General features: G+C 43.5%; 2 protein-coding genes across 3 annotated transcripts in view; both read right to left on the bottom strand.

Annotated features, from left to right (window-relative positions):
• KCNJ3 (potassium inwardly rectifying channel subfamily J member 3) overlaps positions 1-21,765 on the bottom strand; it is a 650,962-nt gene that overhangs the window by 160,789 nt on the left and 468,408 nt on the right. The gene's annotated exons all lie outside the window — the stretch shown is intronic.
• GPD2 (glycerol-3-phosphate dehydrogenase 2) overlaps positions 1-21,765 on the bottom strand; it is a 69,976-nt gene that overhangs the window by 36,007 nt on the left and 12,204 nt on the right. For both annotated transcript variants that reach the window (XM_061445844.1, XM_061445836.1), the window contains exons 2-4: positions 19,665-19,772; positions 4,333-4,504; positions 814-938 (exon numbers count right to left, since the gene is read on the bottom strand). In XM_061445844.1, the coding sequence (XP_061301828.1) occupies positions 814-938; positions 4,333-4,504; positions 19,665-19,766 (399 nt within the window). In that variant the 5' untranslated portion in view covers positions 19,767-19,772. The remainder of the gene's footprint in view (positions 1-813; positions 939-4,332; positions 4,505-19,664; positions 19,773-21,765) is intronic.

The following is a 21,765-nucleotide window of genomic DNA, read 5'->3' as shown; positions in this document are numbered from 1 at the left end:
GTAACTTTTCATCTGAACGTAAAGAGCATTAAAGCTGTGTTACTCCTAACTATAAGCAGAAGGTACATGAGAAGGGCTAGAATTCATTCCAAAGTAGATCTTGTGGGACATTCCCACAGTTAAATCCCATGCTAATGCTGACTAGCAAATGCAAAAGTGTTCTTCTCCAAATCAATCAATATGAATCAATATTAAGTTATTCTTTGGCAAAAACAAGGTTAATTTCTGTAGCTGGGTAGCTCCATGTTTTATATATTTTTCCCTATCAAGTCACTGTTTCTGTAGCAGTATTATAACCATCAAAACATACTTTAGGTCACAGAGGTTTCAATGAGAAGATCAATCATTTTATCAAAACAAGAATATCATGCTTCCACAAGAATACATAAAACCGTTTATATATAATCACTCACCCATTTTCTTTCCACATTCCAAAATAAATCACTCATTTACCATATTTTCTTTACCCATTTCAAAATAAACAGGACAATCACTCACTCCCTGAAAATTCTAATCATACAGGTAAGATGCTCTTTTTATTATGAAACCAGCCCTGTCTCTGCCTGCCTTCCCCAAACTATACACAGTCTACAAGCTACGGCAATTAGATTGCCCATAAAACAATTTAGCAAAAGGCAGCAGCACCAATTTCCCTAGTCTGGGAAGCTCAACTGAAGAAAGCACTTTCTATGTACAGTGGCTGGAGAATAAAACAGTCAAGTATTAAAAAAATAAAAAGGAGACTTGGATATAATTGGGATAGGGGAAGTATCTATTGGCAATTTTTGCTTAACAACCAGCATAAACAATTACCTGCTCAAAATCCAACTTCATGATGGCCTTCTGAAGATATCTCACTCCACCATGGATCAATTTAGTACTCCTGCTGCTGGTCCCTGATGAGAAATCATCTCTTTCTAGAAGGGCTGTTTTTAGTCCTGTGTTACCAGAAAACCAAATTAACTTCTTAAATTACACAATTTGTATGTAATTCATTAAAGACACTTCTCTAGGGTAGAGACAATCACAAGAAAAATTACTCTGTACATGGATAAATTTGTATTCAAAGTGTAGTGTACTGTCTATATCGTAATGAAAAATTTTAGCCTCCTTCCTAAGGGAAAAGTCAAAACAGAACTTAAACAGAAGCACATTAAAACCTGGATATTTCACAATAGAAAGGCATTACAGTACATTATAGGGGCCATGCTCCCTCAAGCAAATTATAGTTCATATTCATGGCAGGAGCAGAATATTTTCATCAATACTTTTAACTCTTTGTAGCAGAGAGCTCTAAACCAGTCACACTAACAACTTAAATGTCGTACAAGGGAGGCAGCAACTGTCATCCTTGCCTGCTTACTTATAGTCTGCTACAGGTACCCAAAACTGAAGTGTAGCAGCTCACAGGCACGCTCACCACTCAGGGAAAGCTCAGCGAAGGAACATGATGCTCATGTACACAGAATTCTGCCATTCACATGAAATAGTATGATAAGGTTTAATATGAAATATAGTAGCTTACCTAGGAAGTGTAGCAAAATGAAGAAGCAAGTTCAGCTACAGTTTACTATGCAGATACTACATATAGCTCACAAACATCCTCCTTTTAGGCGTTACATATGCAAAGGGCACACATACACAAAACATGAGTTGCAATATATCACCAAGTATTTCAGAAAAACATTTACTCAAAATAATGTGAGCATATTCCCTGGCAGAAGCCAGCACTGGCAGTTTGACCAGCTCAAGCAGGAGGTAACACATGGCTCACAGACGTTCACATGAATCCAGAACACAAAGTGCTTCATAACCAAACAGTATAAAGCTTATTGCACCAAACACTTGGAATGCTGCTGGCATGTTTGCTGGCATGTTTGTTGCACACGTCATGTTCCCAGTCACCCTAAAGGACAGGAAAAAGCTTTCACGGGTGAAGGCACACTGCTTCATACAGAAATCGCTAAGAAACTATATACCCCAATACTGTAAGTGCTGGCATCCTCTTTGTGAAGGAGACTGACATCAGGTTATATGATGGAAGTTCAGTCATGGGAAGAGTGGCAGTGAAGAGATTATTAACAGATGCCTTTTAATGGTACGACACAGACAGCGGTCACATCCTTTGGTACATACCTACAAGACACCCACCACTGACTTCCAATATCCAATGTAAGTAAACACAACCAAGATAAGCACACCAGGATAAGTGCATGGTAATCTTTCACTTAAAACACATGTGGAAGGACAATCCCTGTTACAGAAGTTGGCATAACAGACTCCCTCTATCACTGGCAGAATTTTTGAGACAAGCAGGCAAGGAAAAAAAGAATATATTAAATTCAGTGATATTGCTACCAAACAGCAACAGCACGACAACAAATACCCAAGAAAGGGAGCATCATCTGCTCTAGAAGTTATTCCCTGGGTCTTTCTTTTGTCCTCCTTGAGGGATGCTGCATGTTACTGGTTGGTGAACACACATTTTAACATCTTTTGGTCGCCCAAAACTTTTATGTCCTTAAAAAAATTTAATTATTACTGGTAACTTCTAAAGATCAGAGTAATTTATTTTTGTCAGATGTGACTGAAGATTAATGGATACAATCAGAAATAATTTGGCGAAGATATATCAAACACATGAAAAGCAAAATTTGTTGTTAAGTGAAGCAAACATAATAAAAGAGCAAGTTCCATGAATGAACAGCAACAATACACAATTCATTAACCAAATGCCTAGGAATATTTTACACTTCAGAAGTCTACTGATATAATCAGACTATCTGGTAAAAGGATGAACAAAGATCCACTATAATAATTTCTGTATACTTTACAATTGCATGTTTCATAATATAGCTGAGGCAGAAGTGAAAAGATCCCAAGTTATATTTAATAATATACAGGAAAAAATCAACCAAGTACAAACTCAAATCTGGTTGTTTATCCTGCCAATGGTGCAGACCTTCCTTCTTTACCTATCTCAAAATGATCACACCTTCCGGACAAGTATTTTCCAAATCGAACTACAAAACACCCATGGTGTTAGATCTTGACTCTTTATTCTGAGGTATACATACAGGTTAAAGAACCTGAAGAATTTTATGACTATCTACTATATTTTACACTGCATTTTTGTTTTTCAATTTTGGTTCATAACCCACAAACAAGATCTACAAACATAGAATATAAAGAAATTTGGTTCTCTCTCTCATTGGCTCACTGTCCTGGAAATGACAACCAAGAAAACATGTTCCCAGACAAGCTTTTCTCAAAAACTCTTTTACATAGCTTTTTGAATAAAAATACGTTACTCGGGGGGAATGCAGCATTTTAGTAGAACAGGAGTTGATGCTACAGCCTCAATACCCATGCGTGCTCCTCTCCATATCTGAAGATCTATTTTTCATTAAAACTTGTGAAATGACTTATTCTCTTTGAAAACTGTCAAATCTGATTGAACTTGCTGGCCAATTTCAAAGTTACTGTGTGAGGTGGATGACACAGACAGAGTGGGCATTAGTGTCCTGCTTTTTCAACCCCTGAACAGAGCTTTTCACATGTCCAGCCAACTGCATGAAGTACAGGGCCCAACAGATGTTGCAACAACTGACTGCTACCACACACATTTTCAACTTCCTGTACAAGTCAGGTAAAAAGCGTTAGCTTAAACTCATTTCACCTTGAGTTAAAGCTACATGTAAAGTTAAAATCAATTCTGTTGCTTCTAGTACCAGTTATGCAGCTAATCCCCCAAAACAGGAAACTGGAGCACGGATTCCACCTGTACCTTCAGACTGAATGGTGATAGCATCTTTCACTAAAAATCAAAACATAATTCTCCAAACCTGTCACATACTAAGCAGCTACAAAGCATTAGCAGAATTTGCAGGTATCTCTCATGTTATAAGAAATACAAGGTGGAGAGCCACTGTGCCTCATATAGAAATCATGCTTGGCCCTTTAAAAACAGTTGCTAAAAGCATTGTGCAAGTCTTGCATTCTTTTTCCTGCAATTTTTTTCTTGAACAAACAAGTGATATGGGAACCCACTAAACAAGGAGCAGCAGAGAATAAGAAACCATCCAACAGCACCCAGTATGTTAGACAACTGCATACAAACACCTAGACAATAAAGACCCTGATGAAAAAAAAACAAAATGCAGTTATTTTTTTCTTCAGGTTCATTTTAGCTTCTGAGCAAAGGCTGTTTATAACCAGGCATTCAGAGTACACCTTCTCTATCTCCGAGTACTTCTGAAAAGCCAATTTGATAAACTTACTTCAAACCGTGTAATCCAAGAATAAGAATACAACTACATTTTCTAGCCTTACCTCTAGTGACTGCATCTAAAGCACAGCCACATCCTGTTGCTCCTCCGCCTATAACAAGGACATCAAATTCACTTGTGGTCTGCAGTGTCAAAATTTGTTGCTCTCTTGTGGGGAGATGACTCTTCATTGGAACAGGCACAGCTTCTGCAGCCTGAACATTCACAAGGGTACCCTACAAAGATTAAAACCACACGTGAGGATCTGTATTTATTCTGTATACACACACATGTGTACACATACACAGAACCAAATCAGAGCATTTTCTATAACCATAAATGTTAAAAATATTCCCAGTTGCTTTGCCTATATTTAATAAAAATATTGTATTGAAATATTATGGAGCAACAAACAGTACTAAACACATAAAGCGCTAGCACACAGACTTCACCTTGCTTGCTCCAATATAAAGCTGTAGTCAAGGGCTACTACCTATACTAATGTTTCGAGGAATTGTCCTCTGCTATGTCAAGTGTTACAGGATGCTCATGAAGCAGTTTAATAAACAGATACATGGTTAGGCTCTCAACTCACTACCCAAAAAAAACATCAAAGCAAAGGACTTGAATGTACATTTTATATTTCAAAATTGATTACTTGTACAGTGGCATTAATCTAAGCTCAGATTTGCTCAAGTTCATGAGACTGTGTGGTTTGTTGTGAAACAGTGTTATTGAAACACCAAAGAAACACTGTTTCCATATCCTTTTTGAAAAGCTCCCAAGCAAAGCAATTTATGTCCTACAGCATGGTAAAATACAACTGTCTTTAAAGCGACAAAACTTAATAATGGGGCAGTTTCCAGAGAATTTCAGATTTTACTGCAATGGCTTTGATAATGTCTCTACTCCTCTGCCTGATACTCCCGGAGCCACCTCTGCTCCGGTGGTGAGAAAGGCTACCATTCTTGCTCCCTCAAGTAACAGGGACTATGGTTTAAATTTTAAGGTTTTAATCAGTTTCTGAAGGCTGTCTTCTGATAATATGAATTTAAAGTGTATCCTGAAAACCCTTACAGTCACAGGAATCCTGAGCCTCTATTAACAATCATATATTTCTTAACCTATATTATGAGCACCACCACTGTAAACTTACACAAATTCAAGTGACAAAATAGTACTTTCTTACTATCATCTAAACCAATTTCTTTGTCTAATCTCTTTCCATACGCTGCTTACAACATGCAAGCTCTTTCAATTAAGTTTTTATTTCCAAGCATTCCTTAGGGAAGCTGTTTAGTTATTTCTGTAACTCTATTGCCTACTGCACAGTTAACAGTGAATTACAATTCCCACAGAACAGCCCCTAAGCCCAGTCCCATGCTCCAAACACACCAGAGCACAGGTGCTGCCTCAGTGCTTTATGGTTGCTTGGCCCATGTTGTGTCTCCTAGAGGGACACTCCCAGATCACTGTGGTGACGAAAAGCTCTCTGCTAAGATAATCCACCACCTCCAGGTTTTAGGAACTCCAGCCACCTTCCCCGGCATGTGCAATGGGGAGGGAATATACACCTGCCATACGAAAACAGCCTGACTGACTGTCGTGGTTTAAACCCAGTCAGGTAACTTGCTCACTCACTCTCCCCCTTCTTTCCCTACCCCTACTCCCGGAGGGAGGGAGAGGAGAATCAAAAAGAATGCAACTCCCACGGGTTGAGATAAGAACAGTTTAGTAACTAAGGTATAACACAAATCACTACTGCTACCACCAATAATAATAATGATGATAAAGGAAATAACAAGGGAAGAGAATGCAACACCTCACCACCAGCAGACTGATAACTCGCCCCCCCCCCCCCCCCCCCCCCCCCCCCAAGCCCTGACCCATACCTCCTCCAACCCTGCAGTCTCCCAGCCCTTCCGGCTAACTCCCAGTTACATCCTGGGCATGCCCTGCTGTGGTATGGAATACCTCTTTGGTCAGTTTGGGTCAGGTGTCCTGTCTCTGCTTCCTCCTGGCTTCCCCTCCTCCCTGGCAGAGCATGAGGCTCACAAAGTCCTTGGCCAAACCAAAACATTCTTGTTACCAGCTCTGTTCCCAAGCGGAAAGTCAAAACACTGCACTGCACCAGATACCAAGAAGGAGAAAAATGACTGCTACTGCTGAACCCAGGACACTGACAAAAGGTAAGGCAGTCGCTTGCCACCATCTGCTCACATGCTGTCCTGGGTTCAGCAGCAGCAGTCATGTTTCTCCTTCGTGGTAGCTGGTGCAGTGCTGTGTTTTGACTTCCAGCCTGGGAACAGTGCTGGTGATACCGATGTTTTCTGTTGTTGCTAAGTGATGTTTACCCTGACCAAGGACTTTGTGAGCCTCATGCTCTGCCAGGGAGGAGGGGAAGCCGTGAGGAAGCAGAGACGGGGTGCCTGACCCAGGCTAGCCAAAGAGGTATTCCATACCACAGCACGTCATGCCCGGGGTGGGGGGCAACTGGGAGTTACCCGGAAGGACACGGGCTTCCGGGTGGGACTCGTTTCTTGGCCAGTGGTATCGTATTCTCTTCCCTTGTTATTTTCTCTTATCATTGTTGTCGTTGGTGGTAGCAGTGGTGATTTGTATTGTACATTGGTTGCTGGACTGTTCTTGTCTCAACCCATAGGAGTTGCACTCTTTTGATCCTCCTCCCTGTTCCTCTGGGAGCGGGGAAGGGGAGAACCCCAGTGGGGGGAGCCTCGATTGCTCTTCAGCTCGGCACCACTCACTGGGAGTGAGTGAACAAGCTGTCTGGCTAGGGTTTAAACCACAACAGTTCTTTTGGCGCCCAACGTGGGGCCCGAGGGGTTGAGATAACGACAGATCTAACCAGATTAATAGTCACTCATCACAATGCTGATTTATTGGCTCTCAAGGTTGTTGCTCTTGATCTCACAGTTTCAGTATATCGTACCTTACTTCCATCCGGTATTTGCTGTATTAGTGTTTTTCAAGTGTGGGGCTTGGGCTAAGGTTTTTGTCTCATTGTACTTTCTGGTAATGACTTGTAATACAATAGAATCATTGATCATGAAACTGATCTGGCTTATGTTCCCAGTGTAGTCACCACCTTTATTCTTTGGGAGGTATATAATAGAAGTGCTTAGCAATTACACATCTTTTTGCTCCTTCTCAGGTGCTCAACCTGTGAAGGAGACATCCTTTTACCCTCCCAGTCCTCCACCCAGACCATCTACATTTGAGTTTTGAAGTTTTTGAATGGCCTTTTAATGCTGTTGAGACTTGTTTGCTGATCGTGATGGGAATCACCATGCTAGCACGCATACAGAGTGTGTTTTGCCCACTACTGATTTCAAGAGTTAAGCAGAGTCAGGTTTGGGTCTTGTCTGGGGTCAAACGACACTGCAGGAGGACCAAGAGATTTTCCCTGAGGCTGGACAGCCATGAGGGGCAGGGTGTGTGGGATAGTATGGGCAAGTATCTAGGTCAGTGGGCCCCTCCAGTACTTTGGAATTTCACTACCGAACAACTGCAAAATCCAGAAGAATTAGTAAAACATTTGAATGAGGTGTGTGGTCATTCTGGCCATACCAGAGATGGACAAATCATGGCAACATGCTGGGGCTTGGCCTATGCTTACATAGCCTTGCTCAACACTATCCAGCACCTTCAAAAGGAAAAGAATGTCGGCGGATCTGAGGGCAAAGCAACAGTCAGCGCAGCTACTCCAGCTCCAAGCACAGCACAGCAGCTTCACCCCCCCCAGTGACAAGTACAGTCGCTACTCAAACTTTGGCTGCAATGAACAGCACAGCTACCCCAGTGGCAAGTACAGCAGCTGCTCAAACTTCGACTGCAACAGACAGCGCGGTTACCCCAGCTCCAAGCACAGCAGCTGCACCACCCCCAGCAACAAGTACAGTCGCTACTCAAACCACAGTGATAATCACTGCAGCCAAACCAGAGGACCAATTCATACCAATATCGGTTGCCCCTGTACGCAAGAGAACAAGCAAAAAAGAGGCAAGAAGGGTGAAGCAAGATGAAGAAACAATGAATTTACCACCCAGTCTAGCATCTGATCAGGAGTCATCACCACATGACGAAGAAGAAGAAGAAGAGGTAACTTCTCGACCTTGGACCTCAACCGAGCTGCAGAATATGCAAAAAGATTTTACCCGTCAACCAGGGGAACACATCATCACCTGGTTACTCCGATGCTGGGACAATGGGGCCGATGGTCACAAACTAGAAGGTACAGAAGCCAAGCAGCTGGGATCACTTGCTAGAGAAGGGGGAATTGACAAAGCAATTGCAAGAGAGAAAAAGTCCCTCAGTCTTTGGAGGTGGCTCTTGGCAGCTGTGAAAGAAAGGTTTCCATACAAGGATGATGTTATGAGTCATTCAGCCAAGTGGACTACTGTAGACAAAGGCATCCAGTCTCTGAGGGAATCAGCCATCGTAGAGATGATCTATCACATCAAGCCGAATAACGGGGATACACCCATAGATCCAGATAAAGTTGAATGTACACGACCCATGTGGTGAAAACTTACACGGAATGCACCATCATCATATGCCCATTCATTGGCAATAGTAACCTGGAATGACATAGTACCACTAACAGTAGATGAAATGGTTCATAACCTCCGAGAGTTCGAAGACAATATCACCCCTTCCATCATCTCAGCTGTGGAAAAACTGTCCCAGGACCTCAAACAATTGAGGGACAATCTATCTGATTTATCCAGCTCCTCACGTGTACCAACACACTTCTCAGCTATTAACAAAAGGCGTCCTATTGTTCGAGAGAGGAGATACAGGAGGTATATGTCACGGGCTACCCTATAGTTTTACCTGCGGCATCACAGAGAAGACATGACAAAGTGGGATGGAAAACCTACTTCAGCTTTGGAGGAACGGGTGAGTGAACTGAAGAGGGGAGCAAGGGCCAAGACTGATCGTCCCATGAGAGCTACGGCTTCAGTCTCTGGTGAGCAATTTCCCAGATGGAGTGGAAGAGCTGATTTTACTCCAGCTCCTGTGATAATGAAAAATAATCCCTTTTACCATGACTTAAGTGTCCAACACTGTGATGACCATTAGAGGGGCCCTGCCTCCAGCCAGGTGGAGGTAGGGGACAATCGGATTTACTGGACTGTGTGGATCAGATGGCCTGGCACATTAGTCCCACAGAAGTATAAGGCTCTAGTAGATACCGGTGCACAGTGTACCCTGATGCCATCAAGCTTGTCAAGGGGTGGAACCCATCTATATTTCTGGAGTGACAGGAGGATCCCAAGAGTTGACTGTGCTGGAGGCTGAAATCAGCCTGACTGGGAGGGAATGGCAAAAGCACCCTATTGTGACTGGTCCAGAGGTTCCATGCATCCTCGGCATAGACTACCTCAAGAGAAGGTACTTCAAAGACCCAAAAGGGTACCGGTGGGCTTTTGGTATTGCTGCTTTGGAGACTGAGGAAATTGAGCAGCTGTCCACCTTGCCTGGTCTCTCAGAGGATCCTTCTGCTGTGGGGTTGCTGAAAGTTGAAGAACAAGTGCCAACTGCGACCACAACAGTGCACCGGCGGCAATATCACACCAACTGAGACTCCCTGATTCCTATCCATCAGCTGATCTGTAGACTGGAGGGTCAGGGAGTGATCAGCAGGACCCGCTCACCCTTTAATAGCCCCATATGGCCAGTGCGAAAGTCTAATGGAGAACGGAGACTATCGTGGCCTGAATGAAGTCACACCACCATTGAGTGCTGCCGTACTGGACATGCTAGAACTTCAGTATGAACTAGAGTCAAAGGCAGCCAAGTGGTATGCCACGATTGATATTGCCAATGCATTTTTCTCAATTCCTTTGGCAGCAGAGTGCAGGCCACAGTTTGCTTTTACTTGGAGGGGTGTCCAGTTCACTTGGAACCGACTGCCCCAGGGGTGGAAACACAGCCCTACCATTTGCCATGGACTGATCCAGACTGCACTGGAACAGGGGCAAGCTCCAGAACACCTGCAATACATTGATGACATTATTGTGTGGGGCGATACAGTGGAAGAAGTCTTTAAGAAAGGGAGGAAAATAATCCAAATCCTGCTGAAAGCCGGTTTTGCCATAAAACGGAGTAAGGTCAAGGGACCTGCACGGGAGATTAAATTTTTGGGAATAAAATGGCAAGATGGACGTAGACAGATCCCCACAGATGTGATCAACAAGATAACAGCAATGTCTCCACCAATTAATAAGAAAGAAACGAAAAGCTTTCTTGGGTGCTGTGGGGTTCTGGAGAATGCACATCCCAAATTACAGTTCAATTGTAAGCCTTCTCTTTCATGTGACCCGGAAGAAGAATGATTTTAAATGGGGCCCTGAGCAACAACAAGCCTTTGAGCAAATTAAACATGAGATAGTTCATGCAGTAGCCCTTGGACCTGTCCGGACCGGGCCAGATGTAAAAAATGTACTGTACACTGCAGCTGGAGAGAACGGTCCTAGCTGGAGCCTCTGGCAGAAAGCTCCAGGGGAGACTCGAGGTCAACCCCTTGGCTTTTGGAGTCAAGGATACAAAGGATCTGAGGCCAGCTATACCCCAACTGAGAAAGAGATACTGGCAGCCTATGAAGGGGTTCAAGCTGCTTTGGAAGTGATTGGCACTGAAGCACAGCTCCTCCTGGCACCCCGGTTGCCCGTGCTGGGCTGGATGTTCAAAGGCAGGGTCTCCTCTACACATCATGCAACTGATGCTACATGGAGTAAATGGGCTGCACTAATTACACAACGAACTCGAATAGGAAAACCCAGTCGTCCAGGCATTCTAGAAGTCATCATGGACTGGCCAGAGGGCAAAGATTTTGGAATGTCACCAGAGGAGGAGGTGATGAGTGCTGAAGAGGCCCCACCATATCATGAACTGTCAGAAAGTGAAAAGCAGTATGCCTTCTTTACTGATGGGTCTTGCAGCATTGTGGGAAAGCATCGGAGGTGGAAGGCAGCTGTATGGAGTCCTCGACGACAAGTTGCAGAAACTGCTGACGGAGAGGGTGAATCGAGTCAGTTTGCCGAGGTGAAAGCCATCCAGCTGGCCCTGGACATTGCTGAACGAGAAAAGTGGCCAGTACTTTATCTCTATACTGACTCATGGATGGTGGCAAATGCCCTGTAGAGGTGGTTGAAGCAATGGAAGCAGAGCAACTGGCAACGCAGAGGTAAACCCATCTGGGCTGCTGCACTGTGGAAGGATATTGCTGCCCGGGTGCAGAACCTGGTGGTGAAGGTACGTCATGTAGATGTCCATGTACCCAAAAGTCGGGCCACTGAGGAACACCAGAACAACCAACATGTGGATAAAGCGGCTAAGATTGAAGTGGCTCAGATGGACTTAGATTGGCAACATAAAGGTGAATTATTTTTGGCCCGGTGGGCCCATGACACTTCAGGCCATCAGGGCAGAGATGCAACATATAGATGGGCTTGTGATCAAGGGGTGGACTTAACAATGGACACTATTGCCCAGGTTATTCATGAGTGTGAAACATGTACTGCAATTAAACAAGCCAAGTGGTTAAAGCCTCTTTAGTACGGAGGACGATCGCTGAAGTATAAATATGGGGAGGCCTGGCAGATTGACTATATCACACTGCCACCAACCCGCCAAGGCAAGCGCCATGTGCTTACCATGGTGGAAGCAACCACCAGGCGGCTGGAAACATACGCTGTGCCCCATGCCACTGCCTGGAACACTATCCTGGGCCTTGAGAAACAGATTTTGTGGTGACACGGCACCCCATAGAGAACTGAGTCAGACAATGGGACTCATTTCTGGAATAACCTTATAGATATTTGGGCCAAAGAGCATGGAATTGAGTGGGTATATCACATCCCCTACCATGCACCAGCCTCTGGGAAAATTGAACGGTACAATGGGCTGTTAAAAACTACACTGAGAGCGATGGGTGGGGGAACTTTCAAGCACTGGGATACACACTTACCAAAGGCCACCTGGTTGGTCAACACCAGAGGATCTGCCAACAGGGCTGGCCCAGCCCAGTCAGAACTTTTACATATTGTAGAGGGGAACAAAGTTCCCGTGGTGCATATGAAGAATTTGCTGGGGAAGACAGTCTGGGTAATTCCTGCTTCAGGTAAAGGCAAACCCACTCGTGGGATTGCTTTTGCTCAGGTACCTGGATATACTTGGCGGGTAATGCAGGAAGATGGGGAAGTCCGATGTATACCTCAAGGGGATTTGATTTTAGGGGAAAACAGCCAATGAACTTAATTGTATGCTGTTGCCTGCTGTGTAATACTTTTATAGCTCATCAACTAGATGTCTCCAGGTCACCAGCGACTAGCCCTGACTTCCCTCCAACCATCATCCCAACAGAGAATGAACTTTGATAGAACTGGATGAGTTCCGCAGTAAAGGAACGACCAGCATCAGCAGGCAACCATCCAATACTGCACACAGTCTTTCCTGCCCTGAAAGATTGTTACAAGAGATGGAACCTGACATCATGGACCGAATGGACTCGGCAGCCTTATAGGGATTGGTCCATGCACTAAGAAAATGATCTCTTTCTCTTGGTCTGTGTGTATATGGATGTATATATGTGGGAGAGCGATGGTGTATTGAAAATGTGGGATCTGAGCATGATGTGAATGGTATGGAGTAAGGGGTGGATAATGTCCTTGGTTCAGCAGTAGCAGTCATGTTTCTCCTTCGTGGTAGCTGATGCAGTGCTGTGTTTTGACTTCCAGCCTGGGAACAGTGCTGGTGATACCGATGTTTTCCGTTGTTGCTAACTGATGTTTACCCTGACCAAGGACTTTGTGAGCCTCATGCTCTGCCAGGGAGGAGGGGAAGCCGTGAGGAAGCAGAGACAGGGTGCCTGACCCAGGCTAGCCAAAGAGGTATTCCATACCACAGCACGTCATGCCCGGGGTGGGGGGTAACTGGGAGTTACCCGGAAGAACACGGGCTTCTGGGTGGGACTCGTTTCTTGGCGGGTGGTATTGTATTCTCTTCCCTTGTGGTTTTCTCTTATCATTGTTGGTAGTAGCGGTGGTGATTTGTATTGTACATTGGTTGCTGGAGTGTTCTTGTCTCAACCTGTGGGAGTTGCACTCTTTGGATCCTCCTCCCCATTCCTCTGGGAGCGGGAAAGGGGAGAGCCCCGGGTGACGGGGGGGAGCCTCGATTGCTCTTCAGCCCGGCACCACTCACTGGGAGTGAGTGAACAACTGTCTGGCTAGGGTTTAAACCATGACACATGCACAGCTGAACAGGTCCTGGTAGAAGCTACCCATGCAATGTAGTTCCTCTTTAGCGACCAATTCATCAGGTGTCACAGAGCTCTGTCAACAGACCTTGTGAGGGAATGGTAAAATTGCTTCTTGCAACACATCCACCGCAAATTAACAGCCAGTCCAGCCATACACAAGAAGCCCGAGTTCAGATTATATGGTGTATGCAACCTAAATATTTGTGTTCAAAATTATTTCCTCATTCTTCAGCAGTGTTATGACTGAAACACATTCTTCCTTAATGTTGCTATCACTACTATACAACTGAAAATAAAGGCTAATAACTAGTAGCCACATCTACAGGAAATGCATAATCAAAAGTTAATTAATGTTCAAGTTCATCCTGTAATCATAGATTATATTGACTATAATGTAAGTAGCTCATACAAGTTACTTCGGATAGCAGCAACCACTTTCACTGCACATGTATTATAATTCAATCAATAGAAAAGCTGGACTAGAGAGTGCTTTGCTTCGTGTTAAGGACTGATACCTTCCCAGAAAATAGCAAAACTTCAGATTTAAAACAACCTGAGTTTGGTAAATTATAACCCAAGCTCTAGTACCACCACTGACTTTTCCATGTCATGGTGCTTGCAGTCTCACTGGGGTCCCCTCCAGTGCAAGCAGTCCTGGAGCCCAGCCCAGAAGGCGCCTGGGCACAGGCTCACCTCTGGGTGCGTGAGCAGCCACACCAAGCACTCAACCAGGCTTAGTCCCTCACTACAAATTAGTAACGAAAGGTCTCCTAATTAGAAGCTTGTTTAAAACCACCACAACCCTCAAACAAAGACAGACGCGCTGCCATCCCCAGGAGTTCAAGAAATTACAAGACACACACAGACAGCAGAGAGGTCGAGTCAAAGCAAAGCAGAGGTGAATCTTGATGAGCCTCCCAATCATGGTTTCCCCTCACTCTCACAGGTTTACACTAACATATGGCACCTAGCAAAGATCACTACAAAAGGCACAAAGTTTTGGACCTTCAAAGAAATTCAGCTTCCATGTTATTCTTCTGATCAATGAATTCTGCACTTTCTGGGTTGCATAGCAAATGCTAATACCCAGCTTCCTGTATAGTCCCCGTTTTTACCTTGGTAAGCTGTGGCATTAAGCATGCTTTTTAGTCCTGCACCATTACAAGAGGACAGACAGCTGATGCCAATGTCCCAGATTCCCTAAATATCACCCTGTAACTTGGAGACAACAGTGACAAGGAAGAAATTGTGAAGACCAAAGCCACCCACAGTTTAGCCTTGCATGTGTTTTGGCCGAACAAGTCAGTTACATACTCTGAACTTTCATGAGCTTTAAGAAAGCAAAACTCCCCGTCTCAAAATTAGTTTTGCGCTACATTTCCATACATTCCACCTTCTGCAAAACAAGTGACCATTTTCAAAGTGTGCAACTTCAGGAAGATAACAGAGCACAAGAAAAACAAAATTCAGAGTTCAAGGAGTGCTAGCATCATTTGGTTTTGACTGCAATTTTTGTTTTGATTTTTAAGCACATTATTTACAACAAATGGCTTATAGTAAAGCACAGACCAGAGTCCCAAGCAGCCAGCCACTGGCATAGCAAGAGGATAAAGATTAGTGCTGAAATACAAGCAGTGATTAACGCACCAGGAATTGATATAGATATGATTCATCTTGCTGTCAATTAAATGTGAGAGCGAAGAAAAGCTGCATACAGGGATTCCATCTGCAATAACGTGATTAGTTTGGCAGTGAACAAGCATGTTTACTGAAATAAGCAATTGCTGTTTATATCTACAATTTCTCAGGCAAGAGTTCCTTGAATGGTTTTGATTACACTCTTAGCGAGACGAAATTTGGTTTGGCAGTTTGAATTTAATCATAAAGTTATAAAGTGATCTAGTAATCCATAAGCAAGCATTCTTGTTAATTGGCTAATGTAAATCTCCAGGTAGGTTTGCAGAGTCAAATTCATCATCCTTATTCATAAAAAAATGTAATTAAACCCCCCCGATGCATTATCATATTATCACACTCGACTGGATTCACCTTGATGAGCAATTCATACTGACCACCAATGCACTTACATGCCAGAAAGAGAGCAGGATTGCCTGGTGGGCCCTGTTAGGAAGAGAGGGGGGTCTCTTACACCCCAAAACAAAGCACTGCTTTTCTCTTAATGATTACAGGGGTGTGGGAGTGGAAAAAGAAAATAAAATTAAAAACCCCTCATCTCCAGTTCAGACTTGGCACATCAAGGAATACCTGTGTCACATCAAGTAGTAGCTCGCTTGGCTTGATGCATTAAAATAAAGGCACAGAAAGCAAGAATATAGCAATGCAGTCAGCACTTCCAGGAAACAAGAGAAACTGGTCTTTCCATTTCTCCATCACCTTTAGCATTAGAAGCCCTGGTGAAACAGCCAGCAAAGGCTGGCTGTGTCACACTTGCCATACAGGTGTCTGAATATTTGATGCCAAATTAATCAATTACATATACAGCTGGTAAACTCAGAGGGGTCCAACTCCATCTGGGATGCAGCTCCCTTCAGGAGCTCATGACTAGGTGTTAATGTAGCACACATGGATTTCAACAGTTCCTGTATGGTCTAAAACCCATATGCGGTGGGAACACTGAAAAAGATGTAAGAGTCTAACTTCTGCTTTACCCCAAAACAGTTTAGGAAGGACTAGTTTTCTCAGACCTCTGCACTACCTGCCATCCAACTGCATCATTTTCTCTGGAAAAGGGTTTTTCTTTTTAAGCTAATCAAAAGCCTCCTTGTCAGTTATGCATGTGTCCTCCACAGCCTAGGTCAATGAAGCTGCACAGAAAGCTTGACCAGCTTCCTTAAGGGAAATGGCTATTCCATATGAAAGAACCACTCCTGTGTGTTGACTGAAAGAGGTTTTGCTTGAATTAAGTGTCGCTCCTACTTACTCCCTTACACATAGCATTATTAATTCAGTAAACACCCCAGTGACAAGGTTACTATAAAAGACACTGAAGTGCAATATTCATCCATCAGCTTATGCATTAAATTCACTAACAGTTCTGTCATGTCACCATATGTTCCCATCCTCCCTTACTCAGCAGGAACTCCAAAAACCCAGCACAAGGTAAGGGCAATTTACTAAACCCCTTGTATGCCCACATATTGCATACATAGATACGTATTCTCCCGTTATATCACCTCAACTGCTGTTGCGGAAGCATGCTCCAAAATGTCAGCATACATGCGCGTGAGCAGAAAAATAAGTTGGGGTAAAAATCCTGAAAACCAGAATAGATCCTAATCTATGGAGTGTTTTATTTCCAAGGTGTAAACACTTTACAGCTGTTTACACACAGACAAGGCTAACTATGCCATTCTCCTCACAGGCAAGTTCTGACTCTCAAATCTAACAAGGACAATTGAAATTTCAGCATCCAAAATTACCAATCCTTATCCCTTTTAGTAGGCAGACCACTCACTAGTATGCTCGACTAACAAGTCCAAATGACCTTTTACTCTTTCTCAAGAGCCAGAACTTTACTATCCTTCAGCTTCTCCCTTGGAGTTACCTGGGACAGCCAAATTTCACAGAAACATTAACCACCAGCTGGATGAACATGGAAAACAAAGACAGACATATCAACTATCCTGTGTGTTCAGGATTTTTAGCCTGTCAAGGTCATTATTCCGTAACTGGGTGCCCCTAATTCCAAGACTCTAGCCACAGCACAGACATCCAGTCACTGAGTGAAGCAATATGAACGTGGGTAAAAAAAACTGAGCATTTTATTTCTGTCTTACTATGTGATGGATTCTGTTCTTGAAGTAACAACAGCTTTTCTACAATGTGTAGCCAATTAGTGCACATCTTGGGGCAATATCCTCTTCTGGCAAAGGATGACAAGATCTTTGCCCCAGCATATCTTTGATTGGCAGGCATTATTAAAAAGAGGACACTTGGGCTAGAGGACATGCCCACAGCTTAGATATGTCAACACAACAAATGGACTGTCCTCCTTTGTGTCAATCCCTCCAGTTATGTTCCACCTGCTGCCCTATATTAGGTGTTTAGGGCAGCGGCTTTAAGGGATATCACGTGGGAAATGTGCAAGTTAGTACAACATGAAAACAACATGCTGTTCACTTGACAGATCCATTTGCTTACACATATGCTGGAAATTTTCAGATCCTTTGTAGGCTGATCCAATGCAATAGGTTTAAAAACTAGGGGACAAGCAGTTATTTCATTTTGAGACTAAATCCCTTCTGTAAAACTTTGGGGTTTAATCCACCTCTGGAAATTTACAATGGCCATCCAATCCCTAGAAAAATGGGAATGCCTTGAATTCTGGAGTACTACATATACGATGAGTGAGCTATCCAGATCAGTTTTCCCTTCCAACCCTTCCCTTTATTAAGCAGTCCTAAAATTTGAAGCTGCCATTCCTGATAATAATGAAGTCAGACTGTAAAATCCTGTGCTAAACACTCCAGAGAGTTAGAAGCAGTATTATCAGCTAGGTGCAAGACAGGCAGCCCAACAAGAAGCTCACTTTGAATGTGAAGTTTTATTTTCTGCAACACTATCTAAAGCCACAAGGATCCTGTCCTATCCACTTTCCAGCTAGGTTCCTCAGACATGACTCATCTCATTTGCTTTACTAATACCTCAGCTGCTGTTACTCCTCCCCATAGAAACAGTCAGAAGCTTCGGAGTATCATTTATGCAGACATAATACACACCTTCATGGAGCTCAGTGAAGATTCCCTCTCATTACCCACTGTTTTACCTTCAACTAGACCATTAAGATCCACTTCTGTTCCTATCTTCAGTTTGCTCAATTTGAATGGCAACTTACAGTAAATGTGTGGTAACTAAATCAATTCACAGAGTTAACAGCTTGTCTAGACGAAGAGCTTACCGATTGTATTTCTAAGGTGAGAAGCAGAAAGCACCACATGAAACAAGCACCTGCTCACCTAGCTGCTCACACTGATACCATCTCAAAGAAAGAAAGAGGTATTTCTTGGTCTTAAGCTTTTTCCAAACCTAGATTGAAGCAAATCAGGCCACAGCTCTGACTACACCTACTTCATAATCATTTTACAGAACATTGATTGCAAATACTTCCGGACAACTGGAGGATGTCAGCCTCACAGCCCACATTTAATGCAAGAGAAGAAGCATTTAATGCACGCTCCTTTATACTTATCTACTAAGTCTAGATGTGGTTATTTTACAAAACTCTAAATCACAGCACAACCATGTTTAAAACAAGGAGGATTTATTTGCTTTAAGACAAAGAACAGTTGTCGATTCACACCAGCTCTGCCTAAAACCAGTTCACAACTCATGTTCCTTTTACTGATTTCTCCTTCTGCATTGAGAAGCAAGCTAAAAGAGCGTGGTGACTCTGAGTCTACTGTGAGAAGAAGATACGCCAATGAAGTCTGTTTTCTACAACAGCAAGAATCAATAGAGTAGGTATCTACTGCACCTCTTCCTGCTATGGCTACCTTAACAGCAAGTCTCCAACGTCATCCTTCATTGCTTGGGGAATTTATTCTGCCTGAGCCTTAGCTACCTGGAAGAGAGCACTGAACAGTGCTTTGAGCTTACCAGTGTCTGACTGTGCCCACCTATACAGAAGCTGACTTCCACCAAAGCAACAGGAGCCTCACCACTGACTTCTGTGGCACAGATCCTACCCTCAAACAGCCTTCACCTTTCTGAACTGAGTAAGAGCTGGCACCATGACTGGTTTAAAGCTGAGATTTACACAGGTAGTGCTGTTGGTTTCACTTCAAGCTTGCAAGTTTGAAAATACTACCCAAACTCTACTTAGTGCTTACACTTCAGTGGAGGTTTCCACTCCTCCTGCAAAGGTAATTTTTTAAACAAGAAAACCAATTTACAACAATCACACTTCCCCACCGGTTAAAGACCTACAACAGTGAACTATTGTTAATGCCATCCTCCAGATTAGCATCCACCAAACCAAGCTGACAGTCTCTTGGCATTCTTTTCCAAACAAAACTATCTGTATAAGCCTAACATACGCTCAAACAGATTTTAAATCTCATATTTTATCAGAAATCATAATTAATACTTACGTGTTTGTTTCTATACTGAGAAAATTGAGAGAGGCCAAAAACTGTTGCTATGGCACCTCCTCCAATGAGAGCAGTTCCTTTCACTGCCTTCTGAAATGCCATTTTTTACTGTAAGAGAAAAAGATAAAAATTAATAGGCAGTTTTACCATGTTAGAATCTAGGCTACACGGAATAGATCATTTGTAGAAACTAATGTCAATGTCGTGACAAGTTGAAATTTAGGGTAGCAGTATATTAATTAGTGATTTTCATTGCAGTACTAATAATTTCTAAACAAAGTCTAGACAGAGGCAAGCCAGAGAACTCTGATATTTGCTGTGAAAGCTGAACGACAAAAGTGTATTTAGATGCACAAGTAGATATGAGTACACACACACGATCTAAACTCTAAATACTCATATATGTGACAAGTGCTTACAATCCCATGATAACAGCAGAACAACACCTCATCGTCAGCCAGATGGCCACCAAATCCTTACCATAACAGAACAGACAATCTACTTGACAAGACCACCTTTAACTACCCTCCCATCCCACCAAACTATTTCTACAATCATATTTGCCTCACAGCACTCCATCTTGCTTTCCAGCCAGGAATTACCATCCCTGTATTCGCTGTATATCAGCAAAGCTTGTCCTACGCAGGAATGGCGGAGAAGCAATGCACTGCTAGTCAGGAAGTTGGTCCTTCAGTGAGAAGCAGCAGCAGCCGAGACAGCAGACAAGATTAAGAGGCCTGAAATAAGCACAGAACTTTATCATCCGGCTACAGAGGGTTTAAAACTAGCCCTATGTGGGTCAGACAAATTCTTAAAAGACCCACTGTTCAGATACTGAATGAAAAATTTGCATGGCACTGACCTGAATCTTAAGCAGGCACAACCTAATCCATCTTCCCAGGACCGCAGCAGCTAGCCTCACATTAGAAACAACATACATCAAGTTTGAAAGACTCCTGTCAGCACTTCCAAGCCCTCCAGTTATGCAGACATCTTTGCCCAAGCCCCACATTCACCCAGCAGTCTACATACAAGAGATTTACCACCATTAAGGCTCAAAGCAGAAGGTGGCAAGTGTACAGCCCCATGCCAACATCAGCGGACTTACAACACAACAGGACCAGACAGGGCCAGGAGCAGGGAGCAGCAGGGGCTCCCATCCCTAGCCAGGCAAGGGGTAGGTGCCAGCAGCCTGGCTGGGGTCTCATCCCTCACTTGGGTCCCCAGGCTGGCCTGCTGCCTTGCTCCAGCACAGCTCCGGCACAGTATAGTGCCTCACCAGACACCTCCTGATCCAACGCTTCACAGCCCTCCCTCCACAGCTGCTGTCTGTCCTATCCCATACACACACCAGAACACATTGTAAACCATCACTTTCAGCAGTGTACAGCCTTCTTGTCAAGATTTGCAGCACACTATTTACAATTCCAGAGTTATTTCTTTGGCCTCATAAGTACAAGTAAACATGAAATACTGTATGTTACTATGCATTTGTACACATTTAATCTTTTTTCTCCCATTTGCTCTTCCAGCTACTGTAACTGTTCTTTTTTCTTAAGAAATACCCCAAACATGTTTAAGGCATAAGCCAAACAAGAAAGCTTCATTTTGAAGATGGTAAAGATCTTAACTTCATTCCCTGTGCAACACATTCAGTGTATAGGGAAATTCTATACATTATTATTACACATAAACATTTGATGTACAGATGTCGTATGCATGTGCGTTCTGCACGGGATTATTGTACAGAAGGCCAAGACTTTGAGCTTCCCAGTTTTTTCTGACGAGCAGCACGTGTGCTTTTGAAGGTTCCCACCATAACATTTGTGTGTAGATAATCACATTCTCCATTATCTTCGTACTTCACCCTCAAGAAAAGGCCAACTTCCTCTTTCCTTTACATGACAGTGAGGAGTAAAAGTGAAAAGCAACAGACAAAACCCCTATAGCAAGGGAAGTTTCTGAAAGGGGAGTTACTGTGGAGGCCTGGCCTCACAAGCTGTGACACCTCCACAGAAACAGGAAGGTAAGTGCGAGTCTGAGACCCAGGACGTCATTGCCAGCAAGGCAAGCAGCCGCACCAGCACCAAGACACAGCCCC

This window comes from Pezoporus flaviventris, unplaced genomic scaffold (assembly GCF_033815535.1).
Source record: "Pezoporus flaviventris isolate CSIRO_AGI_PZ_B2104156 unplaced genomic scaffold, CSIRO_AGI_Pfla_v1 ptg000001l, whole genome shotgun sequence".
Classification (NCBI taxonomy): Eukaryota; Metazoa; Chordata; class Aves; order Psittaciformes; family Psittacidae; genus Pezoporus; species Pezoporus flaviventris.
The sequence above is the reverse complement of the archived record's forward strand: the minus strand, read 5'-3'. Positions and strand labels throughout refer to the sequence as shown.